The sequence below is a fragment of the Syngnathus floridae genome, chromosome 22 (assembly GCF_059516105.1).
Source record: "Syngnathus floridae isolate MCC-2025c chromosome 22, RoL_Sflo_1.0, whole genome shotgun sequence".
Classification (NCBI taxonomy): domain Eukaryota; kingdom Metazoa; phylum Chordata; class Actinopteri; order Syngnathiformes; family Syngnathidae; genus Syngnathus; species Syngnathus floridae.
In genome coordinates this window covers 2,044,198-2,069,805 of record NC_142434.1, presented here as the reverse complement: position 1 = coordinate 2,069,805, position 25,608 = coordinate 2,044,198, and the positions used below count along the sequence as shown (strand labels likewise).

The following is a 25,608-nucleotide window of genomic DNA, read 5'->3' as shown; positions in this document are numbered from 1 at the left end:
CCAGGAATAAATCGGGAATAATAGTTAGCATAGATGGGTTCGATTTTGCCGATGATTTATTATTTCTTTGAATCCAATTGGACGCAACGTGGCCATCTATCATCAAAATGGATCACTGCAGCGTTTTTGTTCCACCAAAGAGGAACAATTGTAGGCAGAGCTTTGCCAAGGGCCTTCATCCGCTAATGTCAGTAACGTGCTAACAAAATGCTTGTTAGCGTTAGCGCCGTTGCCTGGGAGCATTTGCTTTGATATGTTGTCAAGCCAATATGGCGGCACTTCCTGATTACCTCGCTACGCATGTTTATTGATTGCGAGAGATGCCGGAATGTCTTTTTGATGTGAAAGCGATGCTCTGTCAGGCAACGGCGACGCTTACGTTGCAATGCCGGCCTATTATTATTTTTGCTTTTCCACTACTTTGAGCCTTATTGTCATGGCAGTAGATAAAGGAAAGGATGTTAGCGGAAACAAACGGCGGCAATTACTTTCCTCCCGGCAGTCTGGGCAACTTTGGGCCGCCGTTGTGTTATGCTGACGTCTCCTCGTGTGCTTTACATGTTTGTGCTTTCATGTCAAGTATTTAGACCAGGCGCTAATATAGCATGCTAGCATAAATGATCGCCCTGGGTAGATAAGCATGACATGTTGATTGGACAAAAAAAAATTAATCACCTCTTTCCCGCTATCTAGAATTCCTTTCTTGGAAGCAAAAAAAAATCTCATGTCAAATTTCATTATGAACATCAAAACATTTCTGTTTACAACATCCAAGTGGTGTCAATTAAATATGATAAATTATTCAAACATTTATCTTCTCCCGCGACGTGCCTTGGGAATTTTTAATCAAGGCAGCGCTATTTGCTTTAAATTAGCAGCGTCAAGCATGCGCCTTGTGTAAAATCCCTCGTATCATTAAAGATTTATCAATCGGAAATCTGTTTGGGTTGATTTGGCTGTTAATTGGCTAGGAGGGACGCCGCGGCTCAGCGTGACGCCGCAACAAGTTGCTCACCAGCAGATGTTGGAGCGGATGACATATTTTGGAATATTTTTTTTTCTCCCGTACGCTCAATTTCTATCCGAGAAGCGAACTCAGCTATTCTAATGGAATGGAAATCCAAGCCAGCTGGCGACTAAGCTCTCCCAAAAGGTCAAAGCGAGGTCAAAAAGCAGTTCTCCACTCCCCCCCGCCCTTCTTGCCCTTTCTTTTATTCCCTCTCTCCATTTGTTCCACATGTTCCTTCATTTTGTCCCGCTGTCATCACGTCACTCACCAGCAACTTTGCAAGTGATTTACATTCTATTAGCTTGAAGCTTTTTTTTTTTTTTGACACCCGTGCATTTTTTTTTCAATTTTTTGTAATGCAAATTTGGCCGACTGTGTCAAAACGGAGAACCGGCGAGGAGACTTTTGGAAGTGTGCCGTTGAAAGCTCGTTTTAAAGCACTTCAAAAATGTCTCCGTCCGTTTGCTTCAACACGCTGATGTCATCGCTTTTGGCCCGTCGAGATGTGAAACGGACGATTGTTAGCGAGAGGGGTGTTTTTTATGAGCCGGGTGAAGTTTTTACAAGAGGCCAAAGTTGCTTTTGGTTTTTGGGCATCCAGGTGTGGGCGCTCCCAAGAGAACGCCGTTGCCTTTTGAGGGTGATAGCAATTAACGTATTCATGATATTTATATATTGAAATATATTTATAAGGCTGGAAACCCTGAGGATGGGAGGGGGGGGGGGGGGGGGGAGAAGTGTGCGTGGCTTTACATTTTGCTAATGACATGCAAATGGTTTGTAATGTTTTCTTTTTTTCCCCCCATTCCCAACGAGTTACGAGAATTAATCACACGTCTGGATTTGATGAGGTCACATGTAAACCGAGAAACTATTTTGGAACTAAAAGGAGATTTTTTTGTGCTTAGACCAATCAAAAAAAGTTGCACTAGTTGCAAAAATAAACTCTCCTGAGTTTCTAATTGTAAATATGTTAATCAAAGCTCACTCTGCTGTGCATCTTTTCAATTGTTCACACAATCGCTCGGGCGTTTATGGAGAAACAAACAACAATATTAATTTAATAGTCAACACTTAGCGAGCGGGTCCCCTGGAGTTTTGAATTAAGTGTTGGAATTAGATTAGATAGATCGACGCTTCCTCCCCATGAGGCTGAACGCACAGAGCGCACAGCGTTGTATCAAATTAAGGAATCAGAGGCTGCCGAGGCTCCCGCTGTTACAGATCTAATTATCACAAACACAATAAACAGCTTGATTGTTTTTAATGCCATCCACAACAAAATCTATTTTCAACTGCCAGTTAATATCTGGCACTGAATGAGTACATTTTGTAATATTTATCCGGCAACAAATTAATTCTGGATAATCAGAGTGTGATTCAAGTCACTCTGCATGTCCAACTTTAATTAATTATTATCAGTATTGTGCCCGGGTCGAGAGCCAGGGTAAAATCCATCATTTAATGTGCGCCCTCTCCAAATCTCCCCCCCTCCCCTCTCGTCTCTCAGCAACTCTGACATTTTGAGAATTCTTTGATTAACATAATTAGACAACTTTGATGAGAGATTTACCAAAGCCTCCTTTTCTTGTTTCCGTGCGTGTCTTCCCCCGCCATCCGTTGGCTAATTCTGCGAGGATTACTCGTGACATTTCTAAGGGCGCGTTTAACCACAAGATGCACAGCACATATGATGCGATTGTTTTCCCCTCACAAGTTTGGATAAGGTCATTTGGTAATTGCAACTTGTAGAGCGATGATATAACAGCCGCTAAAATCAATCATGTTTGTTGGGCCTCTTAATTAAGCAGACGTTAATGTGCATTATGTATGGAATACTAGCAAAGGGTTGAGAGAGATAGCAGCAGCCAGATGCTGATAGACTCTGGCAGCCTGTTATTTCTCCGCCGAGAGCTCCAGCAGTGATTTTATTGATTTTTCCCAACCGCGCTGCTCTTATTGTTATCGCAGCGTGCTGAGCGCCGTTCATTGGACATGAGCGCCACCTGAGGCTGTGATCCCTGCCTGGGAATGCTCGGCTCTCACAACAGGTGCCTCGAGTCATGCCCCCGTCTCATCGCCGAGGGAGTCTCGCTGTCAGTGTCGGTTTTGCATTGGGGGGCGCGTGGTAACAGTGCCCCACCGGATCCAGCAGATGGTGCTGTGCTAGACGGTGCAGTCATCCCTTGTTTATCGGGATCGACTCATTTATTTATTTATTTACTTGTTTATGTACATATTTATTTATTTATTTACATATTTATTTATTTATTATTATTTATTTTATTTTTTAAAAAGGAATTAAATTTGAAATGTATTCATATGGAGACAATTATCATCAACAAATATTAGTGCCGTACCGAGTGAAGCGACGTGAGAGTCAACAAATGTTGACTGGTTATGTTAACATGCTACACTATTAGCCATCGGTAGGCTATATTAAATTAGCTGAAAAAACAATTGTTTATTTTTGTTTACGATGGTTGTTTGGCTAAAGCGTATCGCTCCGCAGTAGCAGTGTGATGTCACCGCCGGTCGTCACCTTTAGCTTTGGGTTTGTCTTTAATTATGGTCGAGGAGGAACGCACAGGCCAGCTCATCAACTGGATAAATATTTGACCGCTGTTCCATAAATTGGCACCGAGGGTGGCGGGGTGGGGGACTATTTTTAACGACGCGACTTGTCCGATCCAGATATCACGCATCGAGCGATACGCCGTGAATTGGTTCTCTGCAGGTGACCGGCGCTCGCCTCGGCATGATGTAAATTAAAACGCACATTTCTGCTGGGGAAATGAAGGGATTTCAAACACTTCCTGAATTGGTCTTATTTAATTATTAGCCGTGTCGAAACCTAATCTGGGAATCTTCCAGGCCGGGTATCTAATTAATCAAGGTGTGTGCAAGATATATGGATTTGCTGACGTGTTTGCGCAGAATTAGCGTTTGTTTTAGATGTTGATTTTAGAAGAATTGAAAATTTCATCTTCCCCAAACCAGGGGGGGCCTAACAAGACTCCGGGGTATCTGCTGATGTCATAGGGAGAAAGGACATACATGTGATGAGGCCTCACGTTTTAATAAATAAGAATCCCACTGTGGCTTTAGCTAGTGTCGCGTTAGCTTGGCTTACGGTTTATGCTAATCGCAAATCTGCGGAGGATCATAGAAATCCAAACAGCCCGACATTTTTTGATTAGCGTTCCGCGTCGGACAACAAAGGCGGCGAAAGGACAAAAGGGACATTAAAGTTTTCTCGCGGAAAATAAATGGTCACGTTTAGAGAATTCGGTTTCCGTAACGGGCGACGTTAAAACACTGGTTGTAAAAGAAATGAAGTTTAATGCTATCTATAAAGTCAAGAAAACATCAATGTGAATCAGAAAGTGGTGGCAACATAGACATAAACCATTTGATTGAATCTCCATAAACAGATTTACTGTCATATATTGTTGCTAATTTCTCAGAAACGCCGACTCGGGGGGGGATTGACACCCACGTCGCTAATCTGTATTTGTAAGTTTTCATTCGCAATCTTACGTGTCAAACACTGAATTTGCATTTGCCTTCATCGCCTTCAAGGATCACTCCTGTCAAAACTTCTTACAGTTTACGCACTGTCACAACATGGCATCGTATTTGTTCGCCCGACTGACGTGTTTGTCGAGTAGCGAGTGCGGAGTGTTTAGAGCTGATTTCGCAGCCTAAGGGTTCTTTCCTGAAAAATGATGTCACCCCTCCTGTGGTCACCATCAATAATTTTGGATGGCTAACAGATGGATGTCAACTACAATCCGACACCATCATGGAGGCCGGTTGGAATCAGGCGTCGCCATCCCCCCCCTCCGACCCGAAACGCCGTCTGGCCCGAGTTATTACGATAACCTTCCCAGTGAGCTCTTTTGTTTTTTTAATGTCACTATTAATCATAGAACGCCGCCATTGTTTCTCGGCCGGGATACATATTCATGATGCTTTTGTGCCAGCATTTGCTACCGATTACGCGGACTCGCGCACCAGATGTCGTTATTCAGGCCTGGGTGAAAACGCGCCCGTTTATTTGCATTTGTCTTTTATTGAATCGATCAATTACTGCAGTTTATTTCCTTTTAGCGAGCACAACTGGCAAAGTCTGATTTTTGATCAAACGACTTACTCCCGACAACAAGGATTGAAGTTAACGCCATTAATCATGCGAGAGTCGCCACGGTTCAGCCGGAGTCACGGTCAGCTTTTAAAATTCCTCACTCATTAAGTTCTGCTCGTTGGGCAAAGAACTTTGAAGATGTGATCGGGTACAGATGTCGCCTCTCACCTCGGTTTGATAAAAGGAACGACGTTTATATTTCTGTCGCTGGCACGGAAAATAAGATCATTAAGATTGAAGGTCCCCGCGATTTTTTTTTGCAGCTTATTGAAGCGGATTTTCTCCTTGTCAGCTCCACGTCTAACCCTCGGCACACTCCGGTAATCAGGCAGCGTGCCAAACAAACAAAGCGAGCGACGAGAGACGCCGGCTTCCCTGTCGTGTCTTCGCCGCCGCCGTTTGACAAAGTGTGACAGCGCGGTGTGTGTGTTTTGGGGGACACCGTCGTAAGCGCATGATCACGCTCCGGATAATGTTTGTCAGCAGAGAACGGTGCTGTCACCGCCAACCAGAAAAAAAAAAAAAAAAACAAGTGGGGTTGATTTCACGCTGTTGTAAATCGGCGGAGAATTGAAAAATTGAATCGTAGCCACGATTTCTGTCTTCTCTCCGAAATCGACGACCATTTCGGCCTAACCCTGACCGAGTCTTTTTGAGCAGCTGAATGAATCGAGAGAGCATCCAGGTAATTACAGTCTGAGGGGGGTACAGGGGGGTCCTCTGTGATTACACATCAGCCCTGTAATGGATTCAACGCTTTTAGAACGGAGGGGAAAGCGCCGAGGCTTCCGTGGGACGGCGCTGGCCGAGACGGGGCGGGGCAGGGTTGCTAGGTACATCTGCAAGATGGATTACGTGAGGTTTGCCGAGTTCAACATTGACACAGATTCATCGTAAATCATTATGCCGGGGACCTGGAGTGATTTCTGCATTAGGAGCAGAAAATGGAGTTCAGCCAGTCAATGAGGGAGGGCATATTTCACATCAATCACCTCCACACTCTCATGTTAGTAAGGCTTAAATCTCACTTACACTCTTACCAGTAGGGTTCAATGGCTATGATGGCAATCAGCTAGACACTGACTGCACTAACAATACCCTACTGACTCCGCAGAGGACATTTATTTCCAGTGAATGATACGGGGGAAATGAATTGGACAGAATTAAGCACTCATATTGGCTGTTTGGACTGCGCTTTGCCGAGAAAGTTTGAAATTGATTTCGGGCAACTTTTCAAGTTGACCTCTCGCGGGAAAAGGCGCCCCATTTCGATAGTACCGAGTGATGGCGTTTTCTTTATGTACTTCCAAGTAAGGTCCGCCATCTTGTTGCTCTGAGGCGGAGCGTTCTTAAAAGTCTTCTGCAAAGTCGCTGTGAAGTGAAAATAAATGTAGAAAAGTAATAATAAAAAAAAGAAAATAATCAAATTAAAATGAATAAATAATAGGAAAAGACGCGGACAATTTTATAGGATAAAATAAATATTTAAAAATAGATATACTGAATTTGTTGCAGATACTGTCAACAATTGCCTTTAAATATAAACATTATATTTGGGGAAAAAAGGACCTCAACTGCAGGATAACAACAATAATAGTGTGATTTTAACCATAGTTTGCGTTGGATTTAAAAAAAATAAAAAAAAAGCTCCTAGTAGATTTGGACGCGGCCACTTTTGGGGTATCACACCTGCAATTCTTCGCTGCTTATTATTTGTCGATACCTGTCAAATAATCTACTGTGCTGTATTTGTAAAAATAAAATAAAAAATTATTCCATGGAGGCAAGGCAGGAAAGAAGCTGTGAAGGAATCCGGAAATGATGAAAAGTTCGCGGCTCTCCTCTCAAGGAAGAAAAAAAAAAAAAGTTTGGGACGTGCGTCAGACACATCTGCGCATAGTCAAACTTTTGGACGCTGCAGCTTGGACACACACGACTCGTCTCCAAAAGTTTACGGTTATTAGTCGTGCTTACTTTTCACTTCCGAGCAGTTTCCGCAAAAAAAAAAAATAATAAGGATGGGAGTGAGCGCGTCAGATTTGAAGCGAAGGAAGTGACATGTTGTGAAAGGTAAGCGGCGTCTTTCTAAACAATGTTTGCCGGTCAGCAACTTCCAATAAGAAAAATAACGGGACTTTTCTTTCCACCGAATAACCGTCGTTTTTTGTGTCTCCAAGCCTAATGAGGTGACTTTTCCTCCTCTGGCAAAAGAAGAACTTTGACGGTTCCATGTCCGCGGAGACCGGACACCCTCCACAGGGGCCAGATAGAAGCCCAAAACCGGAGACCGGTTCCTCTTTGCAGTCCCTCACTCACGGTAAGAATGGATGTCAAAATTATAATTAGTCATAAAGCTGAAAGCAGTTTTATAATATTTATTATTTTGCTTATTTTTTTAATACTACCAACACATGTCTATTTTATTTGTATTATTTTTATTGTACACACGCATGTTGTCTGCCTTAACAATGACGTCATTCATCAAAAATGCATGTGAGGGAAAGTGCAAAATCAACTTGAAGGCCTTCTAGAACCTTCTTGACACTACTTTTTACTGAATGGTGCCAAGTGGTGCATAAAAACTGGACCAGCAGGTATAAATAGGAAGTATGTCAATATATGCATAAAAAGAACCTAGATTGCCTTTCTCGTGTGTTGTTATGCGCCTTGGCCATGTTTTCTTTATGTCTTGTGAAATCCACAGGAACCCATGAAGAGAAAACCACAGCCCAATTATATTTTTAATTAACTTTCTAGTTAGATTATCACATGTAAAATAATCCAACCGCCCCTCTCCACACCCTCCTTTTTTTTTCTTCATTTTTCTCTTCAAACAAGCAATGAAGCGTTAACCATCCTATTTATACCAAGCATCATTACGGCTCTGTCAAAAAATAGCAAAGTAGGACAAAGTAAGCAATCAGTCAGGCTGCTGGATTGCGAATGGATTTTCGCCGCCCCCCCCACCCCCCTTTCAAAGGCGCCTCTGCGCTTAAGACTGGATTTTCCCTCCCGGGGGAGCGGAGATGTAGCGGGAGTAGGCCAATTCGTTTCTAACCGTGATCACTAAATACTGCGATGCATCACCAACTAGCGGCGCTAACGTCGCTGCTATACATCATCCTCGCAACTGCGCGGCATCTATCTAGCCCCGCCCCCCCAGGCCTCGATCCATCACCAGCTTCGCCAAACACACTTGTGAGAATCATTGCAACCAGAACAGCAAACATGGCTCCGAACCGGCCGAGGAGCGATCCAATAAAGTGGATTGTTTTCCTCTCGAGATGCGAAGGGAGTGGAAGCTGTTGACGCTTACGTACTTTTTTCCACTTGAACATGAATGCTGCTTTCATAGCAGGTAGCGCCCCGGTTGGGAGCGCCGCAAATGAGTTCCAGAACCGACCCACCGCTGCAAGAAGTTTTTTTGGTTTTGGTTCCATTCCAAAACCGGTCATGTGGTATCATGTGACAAACAGAACCTCGAGTTGTCTATTTTGTTGTGTTGTTTGCCCCTTAGCTAACACAAAAATGTTTTTCTGATTGTAGATGCCGAAGCATCGGGACCATCCGGTCACGTGACTCAGGAGGACCACTTTGAGCCAATCAGAAGTACGTAGAACCAAACAGGAATCTAACATGTTGGGAAATAATTAGAGCCAGGTTTGAGGTTGAATAATATCTTACCTAACAAAATAATCTGTCAAGAATGGATGTTTTGACGCTTTGACTCGAGGCCAACTGAAATAGCAGCCTCAGTGTTTCCACTTGAAATAATACCAAGATGGCACCTGGAGGCTCTTTTGTTGGATGGTGGGGGCGGAGCCAAAGGCCCACATGTTTACTGTCTTATTCCGTCTCGACTCGATCTCACGTTTCCATTGTCCTTCTGTTTCCTACCCGGGAGGAAATCCTGCTCGGGGTTTATTGTATCTCACCACGTTCCTTTTTTCCCAGTGGCGTGCTAACACATCTTCAGCCTCGGTTTGCTAGCTAACCCCAACGCTAAAGTCTTTTCCTGGAGCTAGCTGATGGGCATCTCGTGGTACGAGACGACCACAAGCAGTTAGCTTTCTGAAAAAAGTCCAGTTGTTTATTTATCAGGACCGAGGCAGGAGAATCTGGATTGATTAGCGTTACGTCGGAGTTCTTTGTACGTCTGAACCGCGCCGACTTGAAGACGCGTCGAGTGAGCATCAGTGTCATTTCGGCGGACATTTTTTTTCCCAAATGCACGTGTTTACAAAGGCGAAGGAAAAATGTGTCAAGGCAGGCTAATAGCAGCTGATTGCTTCCATGACAGTCGGTGAGCTATAATAAGAACCGTGTTTGATTTTGACACAACGGTTCTTTTGTTTCGATCTTGTTAACTTTTCCAGGTCTCCTATTTTTTTTTAAGTTTAATGACTTGCCAGGGGCTTGTTTACCGGAGTGGCGAGGGAGCAATTTGGTTGCAAAAAGCAGAGGGGAAAAAAAAATCTCTTCTGTCAAGAGGTCTTCTAAAGCTTGTCAGGTGCGAGAGTGTTGTTCTCTCGCTTCTCTTTTATCGGAAAATAATCCCACGTGACAACAGTTTTGCGTCGTATTTGATCTCGCTGCTACTAACTGATTGTGCAACAGAGAAGTGCGGCTCGACATCTTGAACTGTTTTGGAAAAATAAGTAATAAAATGAAGAAAAAGAAAATAATGACATAAAAAGAAAACAAATGATTTGAAAATCTAAAGTTAGGCATTTCATTGGTCTTGAGGTCTTCCCTATCGTTGCTAATTGAGAGCCCTCGTCGGCCGCGGCAACAGGAAATCAATAAGAGATCATCTGCTTGGCTGCATCCTGCCCCTGAGCTCTTCCCCCTTCACCGTGTGATTTAACGCCAGCGTGGCGTTCTCACAACACGAGGAAGTCGACTATATTGTTGTACTGACAGCTTCTTTTTTAGCCAATAAATGGGCTCGTCGCCTTACAACAGGAAGATAAACAAGCTCTTAGTTTTAGACCGTAGCTTTCCAATGATATGGAAGTTTTTGGTGCTCTACTAAAGATTCAAAATGGCTGACGATCATTTTGAAGTTTAAGGATGGTTGGTTACGCCGTGGGGATCGTCAAGCGTCCGACTTTGTTAAAGCAGAAAATCTGAAGCCAGGATGTCGCCGGGGAAGGTTTCCTCGGCGGCTCCTCCATCCTGGAGGGCTTGGCGGTCCTCAAGAAATTCCATATCTCCTCCACCCAGTACCCTCTCGGCTTCACCCCCTGAATAAATTGAGGAGTTTAATCGTCGCCATTATTCAACGGATTGTCAAATATTTTTTAATGCCCGATAAAGATGACCTTACTTTTATCTGTCGCGCAAAAGGCCCGTCAAGTAACACGACTCGGTTTGAAAGAAAGATCACCTTTTGTGTGACTCTCTGATTGGACTTGAGCAGCACACCTTCAAGGTCAAATTACCCGATTGACCTCTTTGGGAAGGAATTTGTGACCTCTAAGAACTGAAGTGAAATACATTTCCAAATGTGATTTTTACATCCAGAACTTGCTGCCAAAGTACTCAAAGACTTTTTAACCTCCCGCTAGTTTTTTCTTTTTAGCGATTGTTGTTAGCCAAGCATATCTTCTTTGTAGTCCTCGGAGCCCCGGTCTGTGCCGAAACAATGTGGAAAGTACAGAGCCATTATGAACTCCGTCGTTATTTTTCAAGTGATTACTTAGCAGTGGGTCACGGAATCCAAAACGGTATAAATAGGGTGAAATGCTAGCGCAGGGGTTGATTAAAACGGCCATTGTAATTCTACCTCTGTTGTAATTATTTTCTCATTGTCTTGCCGCAGATAGATTTCATATGGGAAATTTCAAGTGCCTTAATTAGCATATTTTACCCAAAGTGCCAGCGTGTATTATTTTTTTTTTCGACATACTCAAGCCACATGATTATGCATACCTCGATTATCAAGAAAGTATTTTGATTGTGAATTAAGTGTTTAATAATTGCTGTTCTCGTCCTGAAGTTATTTTAATTCCAGTTGACCTATGACCCGATTGTTAGTTCATAATTTACCAGCCTTTTTTTTTTAATCTTTTGAGAGCCTGGGAACTTTCCTCACAAGACTCTTAGTTTCTGACTTTTTTAGTTTAGGTGAAGCACTAAAATAAAATCTTATTGACTTCAGTTGTTTATTGCAGGTTTACCGACCGTGCCACACACGAAGGTATTTTTTCCAGAGCTCCTCACAGACAGGGAAGTGAGGGCAAGGGGGGGGCGAGTGATAAAATGGGGTTCAAAAAAAAGAAAAAATCCAGTCGGTTTAAATGAGAGCGGCGCGGGGGGGATTATGTGGCCTCTAACAGGGTTTTGGCTCCAACATTAAGGTTAAAACCCTTTTCTATTACTGAGATCTGTGCTGGTGTTGCCCCCACCAGCCCCTGAGCTTGCAGCTCCTTGGCCCCCTCGTGTTTGTAGGTTCAATGCCTCGCTGCGAGGTCATTCTGTCAGACACCCCTGAGCAGCAGAGGGTGACCAGGGACCGGGGGGGGGGGGGGTCTGGCTGCCGTCCAGACTCCGTCTCAGCCTGAGACCTCCCCCTCCTGCTTTTCAGGCTGGAGTTAAAATCGATACGGGCGTCTCCGTGTTTAAGAAGCCACTCAGAGGCGGACGAGCACCTCCATCCCGAAGGTTGATTTCGCTCAGCTTAGGGCTTTTGATTGGCGTCGGCGAGATGTGAGGCGCTGACCCACAGCTGTCCCATTAGCGGAGGGTTAATGCTGAGATTGCCACTGAGCAAATAAAGGAACTCGGCGTGGGGCTGTTTTGATAGACTGCCAATCCTCCCTGTGACCCGCAGTCACACATCAGATGGTCCTTTAGCTAGCTTGAATCGGTTAGCGGCTGACACAGACGCCAGCTCGCAAACACTTGAACTTCCTGTCGAAGTTGGGGTATGGAAGCCAGCGGAATATTTGAGTCATTGCTCTAACTCGCTGGCCTCCCACAGCAACTTTGCTTGGTCTTACTCACTCGTGTTTGGAGTTGAAGAGGGTGGGGCTTGTTTTTAGAAGCCTGGCGGTTTGTGAGTCACAAGACGTTATTGCAACAAGAGCCTCCATTTAAACATTCAGTGGTTCAAATGGCGAGAAACAGGAAATTGCTTCAAATAGTGACACAGATTCGTTCATCTGGAGTAAGGCGAGCGTTCAGCGCTGAACTTAGCAAACTGCTAAATTCCACATAACAATGTTGACAAATCGGTTGGTGGGAGGAGGCGACTACTCAGAATTCCAAAACTGACTAGCAAGAAACCTGAATTCTAGCTAAGCCCATGTTCAATGACAAGATACGGTAAACACCATTCCAGGTTGATTCCATGTCACATCCAGCTTGTTTTCCAGCCAGTGCATCTTTTATTTTTTTGCATATTTCAAAGAAAGTCCTTGTCTTCAAGTTTGGAAGGTCAAATGGTAAACACGGCTTTGATACGCCCAAGGAACATTTCAATCAGAGCCCTTTTGTAATAACATTCATTGTACTATATATCCCCCCCCCCTCGCTACTCGTATAATTCCCCTGGTTTTGCCTCTATAAATATGAACGGGGAAGATGTATAATTTCTAATGAGAAAATATATCCCTTTGGATTGAAAGGCAGGGGCTGTTCCACACGCTATTTGTTAGGAGGAGAGATGATACCTGGGGCTGTTTTGGCGCTGATGGTGGTAAGGAGGACTCTGGCTAGGTCATTGCACATTTTTACAAATTAGCATTTCAATCATGCAGGTACATGCGCAGCCGAGCGGAAAATATACACGCTTTTCCTTAATGCAAAGATAAACAAAACACCGGCGTGGTGGTATTAGCATAGCGAGCTAGCAGCTGGAACGTGGTTCAGTACGCTTAATTTTTTTGGTAATAGTAGCAATTAACGGATGAAGACGAGCTCCCGTTGCGGCGTGTTTGAATGCTAGGCCAAAATCTTTTCATGGCATAAATATTAAAAATGCTTGTTATTGGGCTACCGTCTCCTCGCTATAGCGGCGTGTGAATGACAGTCTTCGCACTGCCCCCTGTGACCTCGTTGTTAGACTTTCATGTTCTTGCCTTTTTCAGAATTGCTGTTTGTACAGCTGTAGTCCGAGCCGCATGCATGCATATTCCCGCTTATGTGTGTGTGTGTGTACTTTATATACACACACACGCCTTTCCTCTTGTGTCTTCTGGGTGCAATTTTCAACTTTCTCCTGTAGGACCTATTTTCGATGACAAAAGTGTTGCTTTTATATATGGAGCCCCCTCCATGCAGACTCTCCGGCGCCCGTGTGGCGGCGGCGCTGAAGACTCTGTGACAAATGGCAATTATATTTGTATGTTCTTCATGAATCCATCAAACACTGGCCTTTTAAAAATGCTCCCCAGATATCGCCAGCCTGTCAACTACTGGTAGCGGCGACCAAATTGGGATGCTGCTTAGACAGTCAAGAAGCACTCACCCCGCAGTTTCCCCTGTGATGTGTGTGACAGCGTGTGCCGGGGATAGCATGTTTTATTCAACTACAAATGTACACTCTCAACAGTTGTTGATGTGCTGGAAATAGGGTGGTTACAAGTCCAATTTGGTCCGCTGTGTGTGTGTGTGTGTATATGTGTGTTTGCAGGATACATGTGGTTTTAATGCATCCTGTCAGGTTTGGTATATTCAGTTATCTCTGCAATGGTGTGGCAAAACGATCGTTTTAAATGTTTATTTTGTTTTTTAATCCGAGGTTTGCTCAGATAAACAATTAAGGTGGTAACCAACGATTATTTTGGTGATCGATTAATCTGTTAATTATTATTCTTATTACTATTATTATTCATTATTTAACATTATTATTATTATTAATTGATTAATAAAAAGAAGTATCTGCCGATACTTTGTCTCGATCCGATACCAAACAAAACTTCCAAACAAAAGAAATGAAATGTGCCACAAATTTTTCCAATTTTTTGTCTCATTATTTTTTCATCTGCAGAGTGGCGACTGTACACGTCTGTCATTGCCATCTCTGACAGTATCATCATTAGCGTGATCAATGCTTTGCATATTATATCACGCATCGTGTCCATTCATCTTCATTGGGATTGAAATAGAAAAAGAAAGTTGCGAGGACAATTCAGGGAACCTGCCGCTACGACTTGAACTCATTTTACTCATTGTTTCTTTTTTACTTCAACAATTCCGCAAATGTTTGTCGTGTTTATGCTCGAGGGAGCCCCTTGTGGCCACTACACTATTGTCATGCGCAATATCGCAAGAAAGTCAGAGTGGCTCGAAAATCACCTTGCTTCGGTTTAGCTGTATTAATCAAAGGGCATCTCGGAATGTAGCCGTCTCTTCTACGTTCCAAAGTAGCTCAATTAGAATCGCAACTTCACATTTCACTCGCAGGCTCTGATGTGTTCCAGAGTAGGGAAGGGAGGGGGCGGGGCAATACAGGAGCAACTCCCAGTAGAGCTGAATGTGCAGGTACTCCTTTGGGCGAGGCGCCCAATCCTTGGCTCCCTCTCATCCTTTTGCCGCCTTTTCTTATCAGACGGGTCGCCGTCTTCTGGCTCCAAGACTTGCTGAGGCCAACTGAGCGTTCAAGTCGACAAGATCATTACGCTTGCAGACAGCAGCTATTTTCTATAAAGCTCTTTTATTAATCTCACGTTCAACTCACCTGGGTACTGCTCCCATCCGCCAAGCGTGCCGGGGTTTTTGTCATCCTGTCACATGTGAGGTCCCTAACATCTTTTCTGTCATCCCGGCGCGGAAATGTTTGCCATCTGATCAATATCGCACAATACTCGGAAGATTTGCCGAGAACCGACGGGGCGAATAAAGTTTTTCCCCTACCCAGCCTGACGGCAGAGTGCTGACAAAGTTCTCGTTTAAATAAAGTTATACTGATGTCAAGTGGAGTTAATGGAAATTTTTGGGGGAGAAAATGATGGATTGTTTTTTTTTTGCTTTCAGATCAACCTCAGATTGAAAAAGGACAAAATGATGTCGGGCCCCCCGCCGCCGATGCGGGGACAACGTGCAAATGCACTTGCGGCAATGGCGCCGCAGGAGGGCCGACCGCCGGCACGAGGGCAACGACGGCGGTGGCCACCAGGGGGCCATCCACGCCGGTTTCGCAGAAAATGCAACGAAAGTTAAAGTCCAGCCTGTCGGTTAACAGCGACGGCAGCCGGCAAAGCTCCACCGGATCGTCGAAGACGCCTTTACCGGAAGGTGAGTCCGAGTTCAAACTAATTAAGGACTAAAATTGACTAATCACTAACTGCTAAAAGCACCCTGCTTTTTACTAATCAGAAATCAAGTCTCATACATGCATGCAAAGTTTTTTTTTAAACAAATTATTGCTGGTAAGACGAAATATCAACAAAGCGACATTCGTAGCAATTCTTTCGTATACTTTTGATCATGTCATACAAATGTGTTCATGTCAATGTCAAAACTGTATTGATAATTGTGAAATGCTTGGTGGACCTTCAGACAAAATATCACAAAAATAAGAACAATAATCACATAAATAGGAATATTCAATCCCACTTTTTTTTTTTAATTATTTCATTTTTTTCCCCTTCCTTACGTCTTTCTTCTGATGTCTTCTTTAACTCCTGGCGAGAAGGACTTAGTCAATGTTACTGGTATCGGCCCGATACCGATCTCCGATATCAACAGAATAATGGATACAATTCCAAGTACGAGTATCGCTTGTGTTTATCGCCGATGTCGGGCGTTTGATTTTGCGTTCCTCGGCCGTCACTTTGCCAGGTGCGGGCCAGAGGTGGGTCGGGTAATGACCGTCGCCGCAGATACAGAGTAGGTGTGACCGCCTAACAAGGTCTGTGTTGGCGGGGTGCCCATTAAAAGTCATGAGCGGCTCTCGCACCTCCAGTCCCCCTCGTTAACAGGACGGACGCGGCCGCCCTCGTCGGAGTCCCGAGATTTTATGACGCATTAGCGCACGCATCCGTCCAAAGGACATTGATTGATAACGAGTCGGATTGAGATACGTGTTTACGTGAAGGAGAAAAGTAGGCGGCGTGAGCTTGGTTGATTTGCCGCCTGTGAATTATGCATCAGGTGGAGAACATGTACTGTAAATGATCGGTGTCAAACACGAGGCCGGGGGCCAGGCACGGCCGTCCGCATCGCTTTATGTGGCCCGATTCATCTTTTTGAAATACTTTTACTCATCTCTGATTCCAAAACTAGTTTATGTAGCCCATACTGTATATAGAAGACGCTGACAGTCATAAGGAAACAATGATTAGCCCTGCTGTAAATGATCCCGCTTAATTGTTAGAGAGAGCGGAAACGAAATTAAAGATGGAAAAAGCTCAACAAGTCGGTCTCATTATGGCTTTTGTGTTGACTGTTTTGCAGTCGCCAGCTCTCGAGTGTTTATTTCCTGGCCTGGGGGAGAAGAAAAAAAAAAGGAAATGAAAAGCCAAGCTGTTGTGTTTGAGTGTTTACACGGATTAACATAATCTGTTTGCTGTGAAATTAGCCTTCTAAACACAAGAAATAAAAGGGAGCTTCCTCCGGGGGGTTTCCCTTGTATTCTTCGGCACCGGAACCAATCTGCGATCACACGTTTTGGGTTTCAAGGAGTTCTTTGCCTTTTGTCGGGGTTGGCTGATGTTTTGGGCTAATTGGGCGTAATAAGCCTCAAGGTGCTTTCCGCCTGCCAAGTGCTTGGTTTGTCTATAATGTGGAATTTGTGCTCAAGGTTGCGTGTCATATTGTCATCCTCTTCTAATATTAGATCTTTGTTGACTCGAAACAAATAGATTAATTAATTGGTTCAGGTAGATTAATTAATTGGTTCAGTTCATGGAAAAAAATGCTACACATTGAGCTCAAGCTAGCAATCCGGAGGTTAGCCAGAGTGTGTCCAGTTGCGAGCGACCATCTTCTTCGCACTAATCGCTTCTCTTCAATTATACATCCAAGTGAATGGTTGAGAGGGGGGAAAAAAAAAATGGCTGAGAGGCCCGCCCGCCCGCCGCTTAATGATTGTGTACCGTCTTTTTATTTATCGTTTTTTTACATACAGAAGTCTCGCGTGGCTCGTGGGTCTGCCCTCTGGGTCCTTCAAAGTTTCGTAGCCCGGCTTTGAGGTTCGGCGTGCACCTCGGGGGTACGCGACTATATGTTGAATAGTAAAGACGCTTCTGTCTTCAGATCAGCATAATCAGATGCATTAAAAGTTGAGTACACACTTGCTTATATCACAGCAAGCTGCTCCTCCTGGTCAGCTCTGAGCATCAAAAAAAAAAAAATGGACTTTGATTAATCAAACATGAGCATCCAGCAGTCCTCTGCTTGCCTCGCCACGCCGTCCTGCAGCTGCTTTCTCCTTCGCCTCCAACCCAATCAGCAGCAGCCCACTCCGACAGCTCAAGATGGGCTGATGAAAGATATGCAAATGTAGCCTGTTTGTAAGAATTTTTTTTTCTTTTTTGGTCATATATCAGCACTCCAAAGTGCCGCGCTGGATTTTGAAAAGTTTTGACATGGACTCGGAGGACTGTAGGAATTCGTACGGTGTGCGACTCTAAAATGGAATTAGCACATTTATTTGATCACGGCTAATGATAACATGGAAATTTTATTTGGGTGGTGTCATGTAGAAGCAACTGAAGGATCTTCAGATCATATGAATGGCATTCCAATATCCGCACTCCCCATTGAAAAATCGCTTACGCAGCATTTTCCGCTTTTAAAAAGTAGCTCAAGTGACATTTTTATCATGAATAATTCCCACATGCCATTTCAGCGCAGCGTAGCTAATTCGACCTAATCTGTAAACACCTTTGGGCTGGGTAATGAGCACATTTGTAATTTGTAATGGAGAATTCAGCAAAACTTGCATGCGCCCTCATCAAAAGGGTCCGGAGAGGTGAAATGTTAATTGGGAGGCCACGACCCCGCGGCTAACGCTAATCAGCATCATGGCTGCTAATCGTCAAGCTAGCGCTCTGCATGATAACGCTGCAATTATTTAACAGCTTGCTAATCGAAAACGAACGGCGAGGAATTCGTCGCTGTGTATTTCTCGCATGCAACGACCGCGTACTAATTCAACCGTCAACCTGAGTTTGACGTCGGCGAAATTTCCCAGACTGCTGCGTGCACTCCATCCTGGCGTGCCTCTTCTGCGAGTTCCTAACGCTTTGCAACCTGGTGGTGGCGCCGGCGTGGTGCGGCCCCTGCGCCTCCGAGTCGTCGTGGTGCTGCTGCTGTTGCTGCTGCGCCGAGGACATGGGCGACGACTGCAACTGCCCCTGCGACATGGACTGCGGCATCATGGACGCCTGCTGCGAGTCGTCGGATTGCTTGGAAATCTGCATGGAATGCTGCGGCATCTGTTTCCCCTCGTAGGGACGCCCACCATTTTGTTTCCCGCTCTTCAAGTACTACAACACTGTAAAATGTGACATCTCATGTTTATGTATCCCTATCTACTGTCATGGAATTTCAGGAAGGGGCTGATCAGGAATTGAAATTGCCCGCCGACTCACAACGAGGCGCTCGCCGTCGTATTGTTTTTGGCAACTAATGAGGCGAGAGGCATTTTTGGAGCTCGTCTCCGCTCGGCCGCTAGCTTTGATGCTCAGGCGTGCTCATTACCGCCGCTACTTGCTAACCGATAGCAAATTGTTACTAGCTAACAAAGATATTTTTCTGCCATTTCGTACTAGATTACTTGGATTTTACTTTAGTTCAGTCATCCAGGTGTTTTTTGCCAACTTTTACTGTTGAGAAAGCACAATGTGAAGATTTTTTTGGGGGAGGTAACTAAGCTACAGAAGTCCTTTAAGATTTGACTAATTTTCAAGCTTTGCAATTTGATGTATTGGTTAAAATTCCTCTTTTTGTCGCTGTTGTACATTCTTTCTGAATTTTAAAATAAACTGTATTCACAACGTGCAACTTTTGAATGGGGCTCTGCTTTTCTTTCACTATCAGTCAGCAGAACAAAAAACTTCAGGTGACCTTTTCTTTTGTCGCCGTCAGGTCGTGACTAAATCACCCGTCTGACGTCAGAGCCGACAATATTGAATAAATGACTAATTGACTAATTGGCACCCAAAGAGGTGGAATATTCACTTTTATAAATACAAGCAATTTATTTTTTGTTCCTTCGTCGCAGTTGTCTATGAAATCGTAATAGCCGTCATTACCTCCTCGTTAGCGTGGACGTAATTTGTTCCGATGTAGTTCGGCACGCATTAAAGCAAATACTCGTCAGACTAAGTTTTTTTTTTTAGACTTGATATCAAATGAGAAGAAAATCCAGTGGCGTCTCTTTCAATTAGACTCGTCAGGTATCGGCCCCATTAGCCGCCTGGCGCAGTTTAGCGTGCAAATCGGGTCATTACCTGACACAGCTAATTGATTTTGACATCAGGCTGCCCAAGCTTCTTGTTTATTTACTTGTGTGTTTATTTTGATCTTACGGCACACGGAAAAAAAAAAAAATCATGTGGAATATCATCAGTAGTGACAGATGATGAGATGCTTTATTTTCATGTCGTGATGTTTTTCTATGTACAGAATGCAGCGGCGGCGTCGTATCGGTGTCGGCGGCGATGAAATGTAAATGATTTTTTTTTTTTTCCGAGCGAAAGCCTTGTATCCTTTGTTCCTGTCTTCTTAGAGTAACAATACGCGATGGCGTTCACACCTTAAATATTTAAAGACCCCCTTTTGCTAAAGCTTTGCTGCCGTACAAGGCCCTCTGACTGCTTCTAATCTCCTCCATACCTGGAGGCGTCGCCACGGCAATGCAACGATAACACGGCGGCGGCAAAACACCCGCCTAAGAGAAAGAAATAAAAGCAGGGGGGATTCATTCACCCCCATTTTGGGTGCAACTTTGCAGAAAACATTTTACTTCCTCCCGTGTCGTCTTTTTGGGGGTGAGCCCCGACGCCGCAGATGCCAGCTTTGAAAGGGAAGTAACAGAAGCCTCGGCGTCCTTAAATAAGTCATCATATCTTTCAACTTTCCATCACTTTTCCTCGCAGCCCCGCCGCCGTCTGAGAAGCAGCGTAGCGTGCCCGAGGCAAATTGAGGAGGACGGGGGGAAGGAGGGGGGGGGCTGTTTATTTGCTTGTACACGCTCCTTGAGCTATAAATTAGATGTCAGCATTGTTACATGTCACGGGCCCATTTGGACACGTCTCCCGAGCAGCACTTTTGATTGTTTGCTCTTAACATCACTTAAATGAAGGCAAGCCTCCCAATGGCCTGCAGTCATCTGCATCTCACGGAGGTGATTGGCAGGTTGTTTAGTCGTGCCCGCTCGCTCGCGTGCTTGCTTCATCTTTGTTGACTTCTTCGTTAGAGGACGAGTTGACACGGGAAAGTCGGTTTGGAAGACGCCGAAAAGTTACCTATGATAACGTGCGGGAAATGGAATTAATTACTCAGACTGCAACATGGCCGCCGATGCTAGCATGAAGTAGCACTATGCTAGTCTTTTTTGTTTTTTTTTTGCCGTTGTCAGTCTTTGTTTCTTGCTCATTGAGCCAATCAGGCGTCTGTGAGGGTGAAGTGGAAGGCACATCACACCTCTCCTCTTTTCATCTCATTTATTCCGTTTTTCCCTTTTACGTCGTCGCCTCTGAAGGTTGTCGGTGTCAGCGGGCGTACGATCCTCAACATTTGATGCAAAGGTGGGAGTCAGAGGTGTGACTTCGTTCCCCCCCCCCCCCCGTCGTCTTCCTAATTCCAGTTACCTGTCGGGTGATAAATGTCAATTGACTGGATGTGTGATTGTATAGCTGGATTTTTTTTTTCCCCGACCCTGTGATGATCTTATGAGATTTTTTGCAACTTTAAAAAGTATTCCAAGCACATCTCGATGCTGTTGTATTCTGCATAGGTGTCAAACATGAGGCCTGGGGGCCAGATACGGCCCGCCACATCATTTTATGTCGCCCAAGAAGACAAATTTTGCGTCGTTACTAAAATTACAAATTATATCTAAAATAGAGATATTGCTATTATGGTATTTCTCGGACTATAAAACCTATCATTTTCTCCAAAATCGACTCGACCCCACATAAAATGTCTCCCGAGGTCGTGCGATTTATTTCTCATCATCTCCATTCGTCAAAATTTCATCGTGCAGTTTAGCAGAAGGGAATTTGAAATATTCTCCGCCCACCCCCCCCTCCCAACACCACCAAGACAATTGCAGGTTAAAAATGTGTATGCAAATGCAGGGGGGGGGGCTACATTAGAGCATGCACAGGTTGTTAATAAATTAACACGTGGCAGGAATAATTCAGTTTAGCGTGATAATTCTTGGGTGCGAGCTGTCAGCCGCCGCATTGTTCTGGATCCAACGTGACGGCGAGATGGCAACACGGGCAGTGAACTGTGATGTTTTAGCGTTCCTTGCTCTTCAATCCTCACCGCCGCCGCTGACACAATAACAGCCTTCTGTTCGCCTGCCTCTGATTTCTGTCGTTTGGGTTCGAACAAAAGGTTTAATGAAGGGCGTCCGCCCATAATTACGTTCATGTTACGCTCGTGCACACAGTTGGTTAAGTGTTGTGGAACTTGATGTTCTTCAAAAGTCCCAAGATCCATATCTAACATCCTTTTTCCGACGACTCCATCTTGATTATCTTGGGGTCCTCCCCAAAATTTGCATAGCGGGAACCCGGGGAGCTTGCCAGTCTGTTTATGTAGTTCAAGGTGCGGCGAGAAGGATGTGAGGAGGTGTCAAGTGACTCGCTGTAAAGTTTTTAATAAGTGCCATTTGTTCAATCTGCTGTTTAAACACTCTTTGTATCCTTAAAGACGACTCGGCCGCCGTCGCTATCTTTTAATTAAGTCCCGGGCTAATGTGCCACTTAATTGACTAATCTGCAAGATTTTGTTTTCTCTAATTTACTTCCATCGGCGGGTTGAATTTTTTTTAATATTGCCGCTGTGATAGGGAAGGAGACACTGTGGTTGCTTCAAAGTAACGCTAACTCCCTTTAATTCCTACTCAGCGTGACAGAAGAGGCTAATACCTAACCAGACCTTCGTGTCACTCTTGCTGAAATGTTTTTCCAGGTATGCTTGCGAATCTAATGAGCAGTTTTATAATTTCGCAGTTGTGAATTTAGCAGCGTGGATTCGCAAATCAATCAGGATCTGGTTTTGTAGTCCAAAAACCAATCTAAAGAACTACAACACAAATGAGTGAAGAGTCAAGAGCCTAAATGGTCCAAACTGATTACAATAAAAAAAAAATGAAGTGGTTGTGTAAGAAAAAAAAGGTCACGTGACCATGGCACGCCGAGACTATGATGAAATGGAAAAGTAGCGTCAGTGCTCGGGTGATAGGACGGCCGAGTGGAAGGCTTATAAACAATGAGTCACCCGTTGACGTGGGAGGGAGAAGGAAGGAAAGGGAGGAAGCTTGCCAAAAAGAAACCTTGCCTCTGTTGACAATCGGGAAGTCACCGATGGATGCAAACCGTCACAAACGTTCACCGTTATCCAACCTTATTTATGCGTGCATGGCACACACACACACCTGATAAATAATTGAATCTCCAGCGGCGGCCCTCGCAACTACAGCGTTCCATTAATTTGGCATGAATTAAAGCTAATTCGTGTATCATGTCATTTATTACTTATCAAGCGTAGTTTAGCGGTGAAAGCCTCCGATTTCCCCAAAGATTGCTTTAACAGCTATAATGCATTTCTTAATTTACTTGCTGGAAAATCAATTTTTTTTCAGACTTCATTAGGCACCGATATGTTACAATGCCGCTCCCCTGAGCACCCAGCTACAAAAAAAAACATTATGCAAATGGAAGCCAGTGCATCTGTATGTAAATAGCAAGCAAGGCCGTAGTCAATTCTCCATGGGAAGCTTTGTTAGAGGGCCCTTTGTTTCTCAACCCGCCGCCTTGTTGATGATAGTCTGGAAATTAGGAGATGTCTGTAATTGGCAGGTGGAAGCGGTCAGACGTCGAGTAACTTTTTTGTAGAAATACTTTCTGCCCCATCTGGTTGGATTGAACCAGTGTCTCCAAACGGCCATTTTGCGCAGCGCTAGCAAAACATTGCTTCACCTGCTCGCCATCTCCAAGAAGCAATCTTCACAAAAAGCCCAAAGGCCATGTCGACCATATGGCGCTGCCGAGTCTCGACGGCTTGTATAACATAGCCTACATTCATCCCGCTGACTTGAACAGGAACTAATTAGTACGCTCTCTGGTAAGTCAGCTTCATTTAAATTACACTTAATTGACTTGTGTAAATTAAAGAAACGGTCCCCCCCGTTACGAAGTGACTTTTATAATCATCGAGGAGAGCGTGAATAGCATCGGAGGCGGCACAGTGGCTTATTGTTGTTCCCCCCTCGAGTTGATTATTTACCTAATGCACTTTTCGTTCAGTAATTAGGTGTCACGGCAATTCGCGGCGGGGGCGCCGTCTCCGAGCAACCCCACGCAAACGTCCCCGACCGGCGTATAAAAACGGAAAAACGGCACGAAATGTTTCTTCCGTAACAACAAAATGTTCACCGTCCTACTTTGCCTCCCCGTTGGCCTAACGTCTCGCACGTGTTTGTTTCTAGTCGCATTTGTAAATCATAACTCATTGTTTGAATTAGAGGCGCGTGCCGACGTTCCCGCTGGGAAACATCAAGTATTAAATGCCACCCCCTCCCCCCCCCATCCCGTCCTGGCATGCTTGTTTGAGTAATTTACGCTCAAACGAACGTCAGTCTTCGTCTCCAGGTGATCACGTCACCAGCGTGGCTTTTTGATGGCTCCACCTGAGAGATTTGCCCAAATGCGTCTCCCCCCCCCCACCCCCCCAAAGTGGTTCCCAGAGTGTCTGCTTGTTTACCACTCCGTGTTTTTTGTGATTTCCCCTAAGCAATTTGAGAGGCACTGTCTTCTTTTTTTTTTTTTTTAATTCTCCGAATGAGAATGATTTTTTTCCGTCTGCCCTCTAAAAAGGCTCTGCCGGCTGTCAGTAAACAAAGTCCCGTTCCCATTAACCTCTGATTCCCTCTGAGAAATCCACAAACAGCACACAACAAGCGCACACACACGTGTGCGTACACACCGACGATATGGAAATATTTGTCCTTCCTCCCCTCGCCGCGTTCAGAGCCCGGTTCTGGAGCTGTCTGTTTTGCCTAATTGCTTTAACACTAGCCCGGCATGCTAATTGCAGCGAGCCCCCTGTCACCACATCATTTACATGGCCTGCTTGATTTGAAATTTAATCTGCTTGAAGGGGTTGTGTTTCATGCTCACTTTAAATCCTAATGCTCTGTGGGATTGGAAGCAGTTCATATTATTGAGACTGTAAAATAAATCCGTGTGTTTGTGTTTTTTTTTTGTTTTTTTTTAAATAGCGGGGGAACTTTTTTCGCTCCGCTGTAGAGAGGAAAAACAAAGTTTGCAATGCCATTTTGTGGGACTTCAAAGAGGAACATGGATGAGAGCGAGCAAACTGTGGTGGAGTCGGGCGGGCGGGCGAGCCCACGGGCGGACTCGTTGGCCGGCCTCTCGACTGCAGATGACCTTTTTGATGTGGACCTGAAAGAGGTCGACGGAAGCCGGGGTGGAGCTCATATGGCCTGACTCAATCAAAGGCCAAGTGATTTTTTTTTTTTTTTTTTCCCAGATTCGCCTCACCTCGTTCTACACCGCTGAATCTAGAGAACTTAATCCGAGTTTGTTTGAGAGTTTCTGTAATAATAACTGGAATAATAATAAAAAAATATTAATAACAATAACAATAATAATAGAAATAATAGGCATAATAATTTTTATTACATGACAACTGCTCAAAGTTCCATGCAAATATTCCTCAGTGAAGAATTCATATGCAGACACAATGTGGCCACAAGGGGAGGAGGATTATTTATGTGAAGGGGAGGGGGGGAGCTCAAGATGAACCGGATTGTGCTGTTTTGTAAAAGAGAGGGGGGGAAAAGTTTTTTCCTCTTCCCGCCCTTATTTTTCAAGCAAAAAGGCGAGAATGCAGTCAATATTAAGTCAATTATAAATATTTATAATCTACACATTTTAAAAATGCTGTCAATCAACGCCGACGTGTGGGGATAAGCTCGGTCGGTCCGCATGCGATTTGCATGCCGCGGCCCACTTTTGTTTTTGCGGCTTTGCTTGTTCTCGGCGTAGATTAAATATAGAAGTTTTGTTCTCGTTGAGGATAGATGTTTTTTACGCCCCCCCCGCACACACAGAAACAGACGAGGCGGTATTGACGCCCGATGCTGATGGCGATTCATTATTGAAAAGGAAATCGTCTGGATATGACTGGAGTTTGTTATGAGCGCCTTTGTTCTCGTCATCTATATTGCAGCGCATCTTTGTCAGTCAGCAGCACTGAGAGCTCTTTTTGGTCTCTTTTGTGTTTGTGTATGTGTGCG

The 25,608-nt window shown here is 44.4% G+C and overlaps 1 protein-coding gene across 1 annotated transcript; it reads left to right on the top strand.

Annotated features, from left to right (window-relative positions):
- Positions 1–6,885: 6,885 nt before the first annotated feature.
- Positions 6,886–19,112, top strand: mdfic (MyoD family inhibitor domain containing). Its single transcript, XM_088366432.1, has 5 exons — positions 6,886–7,226; positions 7,334–7,473; positions 8,703–8,765; positions 15,138–15,398; positions 18,301–19,112. Exons 2-5 carry the CDS (start codon positions 7,386–7,388, stop codon positions 18,558–18,560), a joined length of 672 nt encoding a protein of 223 aa, XP_088222558.1. The 5' UTR covers positions 6,886–7,226; positions 7,334–7,385; the 3' UTR covers positions 18,561–19,112.
- The last annotated feature ends 6,496 nt before the right edge of the window (positions 19,113–25,608 follow it).

Bases quoted from the DNA above. Each gene is read 5' to 3' on its own strand.
- mdfic (XM_088366432.1), top strand. From the start codon at position 7,386: ATGTCCGCGGAGACCGGACACCCTCCACAGGGGCCAGATAGAAGCCCA. The intron at 7,474-8,702 runs GTAAGAATGGAT...TTCTGATTGTAG, and splicing joins TTTGCAGTCCCTCACTCACG to ATGCCGAAGCATCGGGACCA. The intron at 8,766-15,137 runs GTACGTAGAACC...TTTTGCTTTCAG, and splicing joins CCACTTTGAGCCAATCAGAA to ATCAACCTCAGATTGAAAAA.